General features: G+C 36.8%; 1 protein-coding gene across 9 annotated transcripts in view; it reads left to right on the top strand.

The window, feature by feature from the left end:
- The first annotated feature begins 7,666 nt into the window (after positions 1 to 7,666).
- rg (rugose) overlaps positions 7,667 to 11,619 on the top strand; it is a 259,509-nt gene continuing 255,556 nt past the window's right edge. For 2 of the 9 annotated variants that reach the window (XM_064698960.1, XM_064698958.1), the window contains exon 1: positions 7,668 to 8,181. In XM_064698960.1, coding sequence (XP_064555030.1) covers positions 8,023 to 8,181 — 159 coding nt within the window. In that variant the 5' untranslated portion in view covers positions 7,668 to 8,022. Of the gene's footprint in view, positions 8,182 to 11,619 lie in introns of all 9 variants that reach the window. The other 7 variants (XM_064698962.1, XM_064698961.1, XM_064698968.1 and 4 more) reach the window with 5 other exon arrangements.

Below are 11,619 nucleotides of genomic sequence, written 5' to 3'. Positions count from 1 at the left end.
ACATATTGCCTTATCCATTCCAGACTAGTATATGCGTTTAAAAACTGTTATACACGCGCCAGGATTGGGCAGCACTGTTTAAGGACTCTCAGCGTTAATAACAGAGTCCTTCTCTTAGATGCGCGTTGTAAACGTTACTCTCCGGAGAGTGCATGGCTGTTAAGTGAATATTAACAGTGTCGCTTAAGCGCCAACAGATGTAATTATCCTGTAACAGCTGTAATTGACGACGTTCTCAATTCCGCTTGCGTCCTTAAAAAAATGTATTGCATTTTAATTTGATAAAAACGCCTAAAATGCTGGCAAATTATTAACAATTATATTGAGAATTCAATATTCAACTAAATCACAAGTAAATGTCAAACGATTTAGCAACAGTTCGTCTGCAAATGGCAATGGATGCAATGCATACCACTGTGCGCTGCCGTAAACGAGAACATGGCCGATAAACAAGCATTCTGATTGGGTTTGTTGTCCATGCGTTCTCATTGCCAGTTTGACGGCATAAGAGTTAACGTCAGTAGGCAGCAAGACGTAAACGAAAATGGTTGTGTTTTTGTTGTTACGTGAACGTTGATTTATTTATGCATCATAATAATAATTTTTTTTGCGTTTTTTTTTTGTGTGTTCGTGTGCGAAACAACAATCGTAGCAACTATTAAAAAAAAAAAAATTAAGTAAAAAAAAATAAATATTATTGATATACATATGAATGTAAGTGCAAAGTGTTCAGCAATGTTTATAGAAAATTACAAAAGATAATTAAATACGACAACAACAACAACAACAACAAAGCGCAGCCAATGCGGCTTTCGGCGTGACAACAATACAATGTAAATATATAAGATATATTTTTGTCGGCATTTTGTTGTAATTACATTTAACATGCTCGTTCTTGTTATGGTTTTCCGTTATATCTTCTCTTCCTTTCTCTTTACTGCTCTTCTCTTGTCGTTTGTTTTTGTTTGTTTTTCGCGGTGTTGTTGCTGTGAAGCATTTGGGCACTCCAATTAAGACTTGTGCAGTTTGGGCAATGCCAATAGGTATTTGTTCTGGTGTTGATGCGCTTATAAGAATGAAAAATATAACAAAGCGGTGCAAAATAACACGATAAAAAAAAAAAAACTTAGCAAGAAGCAGAAAAAGCCGCAACGCTGACGTTGACATCCACACACAGAGAAAGAGAGATAGGGAGAGAACGTGTGTGTGCGGGTGTGTGTGTGTGTGTGTGTGTTATGTGAATGCAAGAGCGTAAAGCGTGCCTGTGTGTGTGTGTGTGGTAGAACGTGGTAGCTGCCAGCAGCCTAATAAGAATAAGTTAACAAACTGACGACGTGTGTTCAGGTTCGTGAAGCGTGTTGTCGTTGGACGAAGGGGGTTCGGGCTTGGACAGAAGCAGGACGCGCGCGCGCGCTCTCTCTTTGCCTTTGGCGCGTTCACATGCTTTTGGCTCTCACGCGTTCGCTCTCTTGGGCTCTGTTACGCGCTGACATTCATTGATTTTTCCACTTTGTCATAGTGGTCACGAGATGTTGGGTAAGGGGAGCGGGTGCGGGAAGTGTGTGTTGGGGGGAAGGCGACTAAGGGAAATTGTGGAATAGCCTGGCGTGTGAGCGAAAGAGCTAGAGAGACGCAACGAAAAGGAAAACAAAGGAAAAAACGTAACCATGTGTACGCGTGTGTGTGTGCGTGTGCAATTAACAATTCGTTGTTGGAGGTTATGTTAGGCCAAAGTGTAAATAACTGGGCCCGCAGCACAAAGAATTTGAGTGATTTGTTGTTGCCGCTGCTTGCGCAATGTGACTTATAACCACATTTTATTTTTTTAAATATTATTATTGTTCAAAAAAGCGCTTGCGAAGCAACCACCGAAACAGAACGAGGAGAACAACCGCCGCTTTTGGCCACCACCGACAACAACAACAACAACAAAAACGAGAACAACAACGCTTAACAGCGAACAGTAACAGCACAAGAGCGCAGCCAGCAACAGAGAGCCGGAGAGCGTTTGAGCGAAGAAGAGCGCGAGAGCGCGCGTAAAGTGCAAACCCAATGGCAAAGTTGTTGGGTCAAGAATAATGACTAAAGGCAGATAAATTATGATAAATAAAAACTGCTTTCCGTAGCAATGTAATGTTAATGCACAGGCTCTAATTGGTAAAGCTAACCAATTTGCGGTCCAATCCGCTACCTCGCCCCTCTGCCGTGTCCGTGCCCACGGCGAATAAGCACACACAACAGACAGATAACATTTATTTATCACATTTGCTTTTGCCTGGGCTGCCATGTTGCCATTAACACTTAGATAACATATTGATAGCAGATTTTTTTTTTGCATTTTTTTTCTACACAATTTCAAGTTCAACTTTGGCCGCGGAGAGTGATCTCTGCAGTGTTGTGTAATGCTATGAAAAAGGCATAACATTTGCCAATTGGCAACATGCATGCTCCAATTGGGCATGCATCACCTGAGCTGCTGCGACGCGTCGCCTCGCCTCGTCTCGTGCTTCTCTTGACATGACTTAATGGTGCTTGCTTTACACTCGTCGCCGCTCTCTCGCTCACGTTCTCTTACTCTCTCTCGCGTCTCGCGTCCCGCGTTTCATTTAGTTTATTGTACCATGCCCCATTCCCTCACCCGCTTCCGCCACACACACTTTAAAGTTCGTACTCACACACATACACACTAGCACATTGCAAGGGGCCCAAAACCGGCCGCTTACGTGTCGCGTTAGCGTAAGCGCACTTCATTTACGTAGCGTGCTGCGATAATTGCGTTTGATAGCGCTAGTGTCGTTCGACCCGTCAACGTCAACGTCATCGACGCCGACGTCGACGTCGCTGCCGACGTCTCTGCAGCCAACAACTACCGCAAAATGTGCCACGCCGGTTTTTCTTTAAACTGAGGTGTACTTTTTAGTATTATTTCCCAATCTTATCTTTTTTGTTTTTTTTTTGGGTAATTTCAGTTGAATTTTGTTTTTGCAATTTAGCAAGATTTGTGGGCAATTAACCGATTTTGATTCAGAGCAGGCCCCTATATTGAAAATATAAACACTTTTAATGGGGGCTTTCAAGATAAATGATATGTGGGCTGCAGCGTTTAAAGTGTGAAAGAATCTACAGTAAATACTCGTTGGAGTGAACTGGTTTAGTGAGATTTATCTAACAAGTGGAATACTTTTTCTATATATCCGGATAGATACAATCCTCTTTATTAGAAGATCTAATATAGAGGATTTTTGTGCTGGGCCCAAATAGAGCTTCATGAAAGGGCTATAAAAGTTTTCATAGCTTAATTAAGGCTATTCAAGTTTATATATTTAATAAATTATATTTTCTTTTAGAAGAAAGATTTTAGTAGCAGGTCAAGAATATACGAAAGATTTTAGTATCGGAACAAAAAGTTAAAGTACAAAAGTACAAAAAGTTAATGAATATTCAGAAAAAATTTAGTTGCAGATCGAAAAGTTTAAATAAAATAAAATAAAATCTAAATATCAAAAGAAAAGGGAATATAAGAAATATTTCAGTTACAGATCGAAAAGTTGAAAGTATAAGAAAAAATAGAATATGTGAAAGTTTTTGGTATCAAAAGAATTGGATTTTAGTATCATAAGTTTTAAAAGCTTACTAACAAAAAGGATAAAATTCTTTTAAAGATTAATATTAAATAATAATAAACCAAACCCCTTAATTATAAAAAACACGTACTTCTATTCAAAAACTCCGGATTCTTAAGAATCGTTCGACAAAAAATGTTGCCTGAAGCGCTTCTCTTGAAGATATAAAGCTAGGGTTGATATATATATATAGAAAATGTATAAAATATATCTTTTAACTAAGATTCTAGTCGTAAAGAATATTAAAGATCAAAATAAAAAACTTCTATAAGGGAAATACATATATATTCCAATCCAAATCCAATCAAAGACAGACTTTGTTCTAAAGATAATTAATCTTGGGGTTTTTCCTTTAGACATTATATGGATAAAGAGAATAGTTTTCTTCAATTTCATACGATTTCTATAAAGTAAAAAGTTAAAATAATAATAAATGCCAGCTATTGCTGGGCTATTGTTCTAGGCAGCTTTATCGCTGGTGCGTGACGAACTGCCTCTGCATAAGTTAATTTCTATACCCCGGAACCCTGGGGGAAGAGGGTATAAGGTTTCCGGGCGAATGCATGTAGCATATATGTATAAACATATATGTATGTGCATATTCTTGATCAGAACAACGATCTAAGTCGAACTAGTCATGTCTATCTCGTTAACTATAAAAGCTAGAGTCTTCATAATATAGCTAAAATATATCCTACAATTTGTCCTCACCTACAAATAATATCGATAAAGATCAATTTTAGTTTTGATTCTTTCAATATAAATCAAAACTTATCAGAAACTTGATATCTAGCTATCCGTACAGTAAAAACAGCTGAAAAATCTTCCCTCATTCTCCGCAAAATGTGCACAAAAGTCATTTTCAAACGTAAAACCTTGGGACTTGGTATATACAAACATAGGTTTGCCTTAGTTAAGCCCCGAAACTTTCAAAATGATCGGACAACAAGCACCGAAGTTAAACTAGAATGGATTTCTTGTACGGGAAGCATACTAGACTCTTCTTGTACTAGATTAAGGGGAGAATAGTAGACTCTTCTTTTACAAGATTAAGGGGAGAATAGTAGACTCTTCTTATACTGGACTCTTCTTATACTAGACTAAGGGGAGAATAGTAGACTCTTCTTACACTAGACAAAGGGAAGCATACTAGACTCCTCTTATACTGGACAATCGGAAGCATACTAGACTCTTCTTATACTGTACAATGGGAAGCATACTAGACTCTTATTTTACTAGATTAAGGGGAGAATAGTAGACTCCTCTTATACTAGACTCTTCTTATACTAGACTAAGGAAAGCATACTATACTCTACTTATACTAGACAAAGGGAAGCATACTAGACTCCTCTTATACTGGGCAATGGGAAGCATATTAGACTCTTCTATTACTAGATTAAGGGGAGAATAGTAGACTCTTCTTACATTAGACAAAGTAAAGCAGAAGCACAGCTACAGCAAATGACAGCTTGGCGCTGGGTTTTAGGTATCTGCCAGTCGTGCACGCCCGACGAAACAACTTAAGTGCTTGTTCTTATGTGTGCACACCAACCATAACAATTGCATGAGTCAAAACCCTCGAGATATGTGCTCAACAAACCCAGGGCAAAAAGTAAATAAAGTAGCCAGAGAAAAAGCGTAGAGAGCAGAGACAGAGAGAAACATAAAGTGGAAGCAAATAGAGGGGCAAACAAAGCGAGTTCAAGCATAGAAGGTATCTATTATCTAACAGTCTAGAAAAAAAAGTGCTCGATAAGCATTTTTACTTTGCTATGGAAATGAGTAAGAAACTGACAACTAAAGTTGGCAATCAAAAAAACTATGGAAACAAATATGAAATCGGCTAAACGACAACTCTTTAATCAATAATACTTTCTGTTTTCCAGTAAGTAAAAACTTCATTTAAAAATAGTTTGGAGATGATTTAAGATTGACGAGAAAGTGAGGATAACCTCGGCACGCCGAAGATTTGATACCCTTGCAGACATTTTTCTTTTGCAAATATGTGAGCACTGTGAAGCTCGTAAATGATGAGTTTGATAAAAATCTTTTGGAAAACAGAATATATTTCTATACAAAAACTTAATTGTCGACCGATGCTTCCAATAAAGCCATATATAATAAGACTTGACTCATATGTAAGCATCATTGTTAATATAGTTAAGAACAAAGTTGTTCATACAAGAACTTACTTTTCGACCGATTATTCTCATATTTATATATATATGATATAGTGGTCCGATAACTATAAGATTTTCCATGTATGTAGGGATTAAAGTGAAATTTTTAAATGCCAAGTTTGGTCAAGTTATCTTGATAAGCAAAGAAGTTTTCCAGTATAACAGAACCTACTTTTCGACCGATCGTTCCCATGACAGATATATGATATAGACAGAGATATAGATTCAAAACTGAGGACTAGTTCGCATAGAAACAGACAGACGGATAGACTGAAAGACGGATAAAGATGGCTATAACAACTCGGCTGTTGATGCTGATCAAGAATATATATACTTTACGATGTTGGATATACCTCCTTCTAAGCGTTGCACATTTTGCGACAAGTTTTAAAGGTCGATCTACGATCCTAAGGAGTTGGTTTGTTCTCAGCAATCAAATCAGCTTTCTTCTCTCTCCTCTTCTTTCTCCTTTTCCTTCTTAATGGACTCAAAACAGGAATGTACAATGGACATCAATACCTTCGAATTGTTCTGAAACTTTTTTGTATCGTTAAAATGCATTCGAAACTTTTTAAATGGCCTCTTAAGTGATTGCGCATGACATTTGACCGCTAGCAAAAGATTTACATTTAACTTTATTGAACTCGGGGAGTTTTTAAAACGAACTTTGAACACATCAGAAAACCAAAAACTTTGCCAACATTTTGTTGAACATTTTGCAAACAAACGATATGAAGCAAGCTATATGAAAACCGCAATCTGCCCGATTCTTTTTGCGTTCTAATTTTTCCTATTTTCCGACTAATAATAAATAATATATGCTATGTAATATATATAAAATAATAAATAATATACATAACAGTTTGTCTGAGTGACTGACTGATAGATAGATAGATTGATATATATATTTATATATATGTATATATATAGCTGAATAGAAGCGCGCTGAATCGATTAGCGATAACTTTTTCGATTGTTTGAATAGGGGCTTACTGGCATTTCCCAAAATGCAGTTAATTTTTTGAACGGGCTTTGAAAATTGATTTAATATATTTCCTTAGCTGGCTTTCAAATAAAAACCAAAACAAAGACCAGAGTCAGCTAACGAAATATTTTGAAAATGTTCGCCAAAATATGCATTAAAATAGATTCAATTTTTATTTTGTGTTGCATTTGATTTAGATTAAGTTTTTCCTTTGAAATGTGCTTGTCTTTTGTGCTTGCCTGTCTTAAAAGAAAAATGCATCCTCCAGCCCTTATGCCTTATACTGCATTTCCTCTAAAAGAAAAGCCCGCTATAAGCCCAACATCTGTACCAAGTCTGAAGCTAATACCTTACATTGGAAAAACCTTAAAAATACTTTTAACGAGCATTTATGATTTTTTTTTCTTCAATATTTTCATGTTCATTTTGCATATACTTATTGCAAATCAACCTTTTTTGAATTTGTATTAATTTTTGCATTTATGTCTTTTTTCTCATTCTCGTTTTAATAATGACAACAAATTAAAACCCCTCCGCAATCCACAAAAAAAAAAAAAAAACAATCAACAAAATCAATTAAAGCAACAATCAAGTGTGCAATTCAGAAAATATCAAAAAATAAATATTAAAAAAATCGATAGAATTAAATAAATGTAACAACAAAAGCGACTCAATATGAGCGCCAACTGTGGCTGCCAAAACAACAACAACAACTAATAAAACAACACCAAAATATGTCACACAAGTTGAAAGTGCAAAATTACAAATTTTTAAAAAAATAACGAAATCCAGCCAAAAAAAAAATTAAAAATAAATAAAAAATTATTTAGCAATTTTTTTGTTATTTTATTCCCAGTTGCCTGGCAATTACAAATTTGCAACACCAAAATAAAAAAAAAAAAAAGAAATCTTTATTGTTTTTAGCCAAAAAGCATCTTCAGCCTGCACACATATCGTGTATGTGTTTGTGTGCATCTGTGTATCTGTGTGCGTGCGTGCGTGTATATTTCCCCCCTGTGCAATCCATCCATTAATCTACACACATATATATATAAATGAATATATATATACATAACCTGATCTAAATGACAACAACTTATTAATGCGACAATTTTGCATGTTGCACTTGTGCAAAATTAATATAAATAATATTAAAACAATCGATAAAATAATAATTGTTGAAATCCAATAACTATCGATAACAACCAATAAATAACAATCGACTCGATTCAAAATGGCGGACATCATGCGTCCGCCGTTTAGCGACATTAAGCGGCCCGACGAAATTGTCAGAATGACGACCGCCGACAATCTGAAATTTGCCGTCCTCATCGGCCTCATCGAGGTCGGCCAGGTGACCAATCGTGAGGTGGTCAACACAGTTTTACATTTGGTAAGTGACGCAAATTGCATTTAAAAATAGCTTTATGGTAACTATATTTTATCGATAACAATATGCTATCGATAAAACTTCGATAAAGTCAACATATCGATCGACTAGCGTTAAGAATTATTAATTGCAAACATGTACCAACATTTATATCTTTCAATTAGTTATCGATAACATATTTCTATACCAATTAGTGAACGATAAAGTAATTCATCGCAATAGTTAAATGTTAGCTGAAGCGTTTTCAATTACTTTGTTAACTTAAAAGGCATCCGTTTTCTTAGCGAAGTGGCAACTCTGGCTATTTCGCGCTTATCGATAACAAATATCGATAGTGCTTTATATGTATATATGTGTGTGCTGATCTAACTAAGCTTTGACTCTTTTCTCAGTGTGGATGAGGAACATAAATTGAATATATTATTATTATTATTATTGTTACAATTTTATTAGTATTCATGAAATGGTTGTCATTAGCGAGTTACCACTGTGCCATTTGAATTTCTAGTCTATCTATTTGACTATAAAGCCAATTTTTAAATTAGTTTCCATTTGGCTGCAGCTGGTAAATTCTTTTTCGTCTAGCTCATTTCGTTAATTGTTATTTGACACTTGCCTTAAAAGTAAACATTAGGAAACTTGGTACACCTGCCCATAGATGGCGCCACCCAAACAAGCAACGAGAAACGAAAAAAGCAAACTTGAAACAAAAATGTGCTTTTGTACCCTATAGTCAGGCCAAATTGAAGGGTCTAATGGTTTTAAGTGAATGTATGTAAATTTTATGTATATATATATATACAGCTGAATTACTTTGACAGGTGCTAAAAATCGATATTTTTCGATTTGTATATATCGATATGCCTAATCAGTCATAAGCTTAGCGGGTCCATCTCTGAGATCTGAGATTTATTTAAATAAGATGCACATCAATTTTGTATATTGTTTCTTATATACTAAACGCTGTTCAAGTTCCAAACTATCGATAGCTATCGAGATCGATAACTATCGATATTAGGTACTGGTTCCTGAAGCATATCTCGCAGTTGCTAAAAGCTATTGTTGCCGACTCTTGCGTGAGTGTGTGTGTGTGTGTGTTTTAAAAGTGTAGCTGGACATACGTAAGTTCTGTCCACTAGCTAGTTACAGGGTATCTCATAGTCGGTTAGCCTAGCCCTCTTATTCGATTTTTTCTTACGGCTCCTGCCACGCACAAATCTGTGCAGCCAAAAATCTTTTGCACAAGACAGCGCAATTTCATTAGACAGCCTGACAAAATGGCGTCTAAATGCTGCACACACACACGCGCGCACACCAGCACCCTCCAGCACACACACACACACACACATACACACACACGCACACACACAGAATCAGGCAAATAGACGCCGCTTTCATTAGCACAAAATTAACATTTTGCGAAAGCCGCAGAGCGAAACATCTTCATGCTCGCAGCGAGGGGGCGGAGGCATCTGCTTGGCTCACCTCTCCCACCTGGCCTAGTGTGCGTGTGTGTGTGTGTATCTGTGTATGTGTGTGCGTGGGTGTGTGTTGTGCCTGGCAGTGTGATTAGATCAAAGGCCAGCATTCGGCTTCATTTCTACCTTCGTAGACAATATGCCTGCATACATATTGTATTATTACACGACATTATTATTATTATTAGAGAAGATTTTCAAATTTACATTTTTTTGCACAAGTGAGCGTTGTGTGCGTGTGTGGGTGTATGTGGGTGCGGGTGTGTGTGCCGCTTAATGAAAACATGACACCGTCGCTCATCATTACGAGATACTGTCGAGATTCGCAGCGTGCGCAAAAATAAAATTACTGACGGCTTGACAGGTGGGCGGTGTGTGTGTGTGTAGGTGTGTAGGTGTGTGTGTAGGTGTGTGTGTGTGCATGTATATGTCAAGAAATTGAAAAGAAATTGAATTGAAGTTCTTCGGCGTAGACGCTGTCGTAGCTGTTGTCGCTGTCTATTGATAAGATAAGCAACTGGGACCGGCGAAAAGATAGACAGTGTGTGTGACGGGAAAACAGCGAGAAGGAGAAAGCGAATAAGAGAGAGAGAGAGAGCGAGAGCGAGAGAAAGAGATAGATGGAGAGGGGAAGAGAGAGCAAGTGAGATATAGCTTTGCTACATTATTTACCAAAACCAAAACCGGACGCTCTCTTTTTGGCCAGATTATACGGCTCGGCAGTCTGATAAGCGGCACAAAAAAAAGAAATAAAAATCAAATAAATATAAAAATAAAAATGGAATTAAAACACAAAAAATGAAAAAAAAATACAATTTTAAAGCGATAATAAATATAATGATGATAATATAATAAAGATGCACACAAACAAACAGACACACATTACAAGTATTTACAAAAGTTGATAATATGTTGAAATTAAAGCCAAGCATCTTTAGGTAAATGAACATTAATTACCGCTACAAATATAATCAATTAGACTTTGAATTCAGACTCTAGAAGTGGTGAGCAGTGTATGTACTACTACCCGGTGTTGCCCGGCCAAAAATTTGTCCTCAATAATAGCCTGAACTCCACGTCTATAAACAGATTTTCAAGAGTTTCAAATCCTTCGAATTAGGAAATGAAATTTGTATTTCCACGATTTGTGCGCTTTTAGTGCCGTGCTGTGATGTTTGCAGCTCAATTCAATTCTTGACACGCATTTGCCAACTAAGTTGGCTGAATTTTCCCACAACACGTATTAGATAAATTTGCTACAAAAAACTTTAGCACTAAAGTTTTCCGCCAATTTCCCACAGCTGCGGGTGAATGTTTCCAGAACCTTGTCCAGGCATGCAGCTTCATCAGATGAGGTTAAATGCAGCATATGAAACAGATTCGTTCAAATTGTCTAAATACGGCTAAGAGAGCAGAGAAATTCCTGTAAACCCAATTTCGAACGGAAAACTCAAAAATGAGCCCAATTCAATTGTAACATATTTAACATATGGGAAATATGTGATACCGTATCAGAGTTCTTCTACACACTTGATAGCAAAATGTTGGCAGGGCGGACATCAAATGAATTATTCGATCATTTTACGCATTATAAATATGGGTTACTAGCTGGTTATTTCCCCCCTCCCCCGGGACTCTTATCGCCAATTGCCGTTTTTAATGGATGGGGGCCGACAGGTTCGACTGTTTGCCGCAGGTGCGCCTATCGCCCAGATAGTGTAAAATATAATCAATATACTTTATGATAGATGCCATTAGGGCGTTGTTTTTCCCATCACGGCCATTGAAGTGCTTCGTTCAAAATCGATGATATTATCGCTGCCAAGCTGCGTTATCATTTAGCTTGATTACAATATGCGATTAGAGAAATCTATTAAATATGACACGAATTGCAGAAAAGCCTTTCGTTCGAAGCCTCGAACATAATAAAGGCTAAGCTTTTGGGAAATATGTCAAAATTTGC

The sequence above is a fragment of the Drosophila montana genome, unplaced genomic scaffold, assembly GCF_035044405.1.
Source record: "Drosophila montana isolate Dmon_TW-CO22-7 unplaced genomic scaffold, ASM3504440v1 contig_786_1, whole genome shotgun sequence".
NCBI lineage: Eukaryota > Metazoa > Arthropoda > Insecta > Diptera > Drosophilidae > Drosophila > Drosophila montana.
This window is presented reverse-complemented; position numbering and strand designations above follow the sequence as displayed.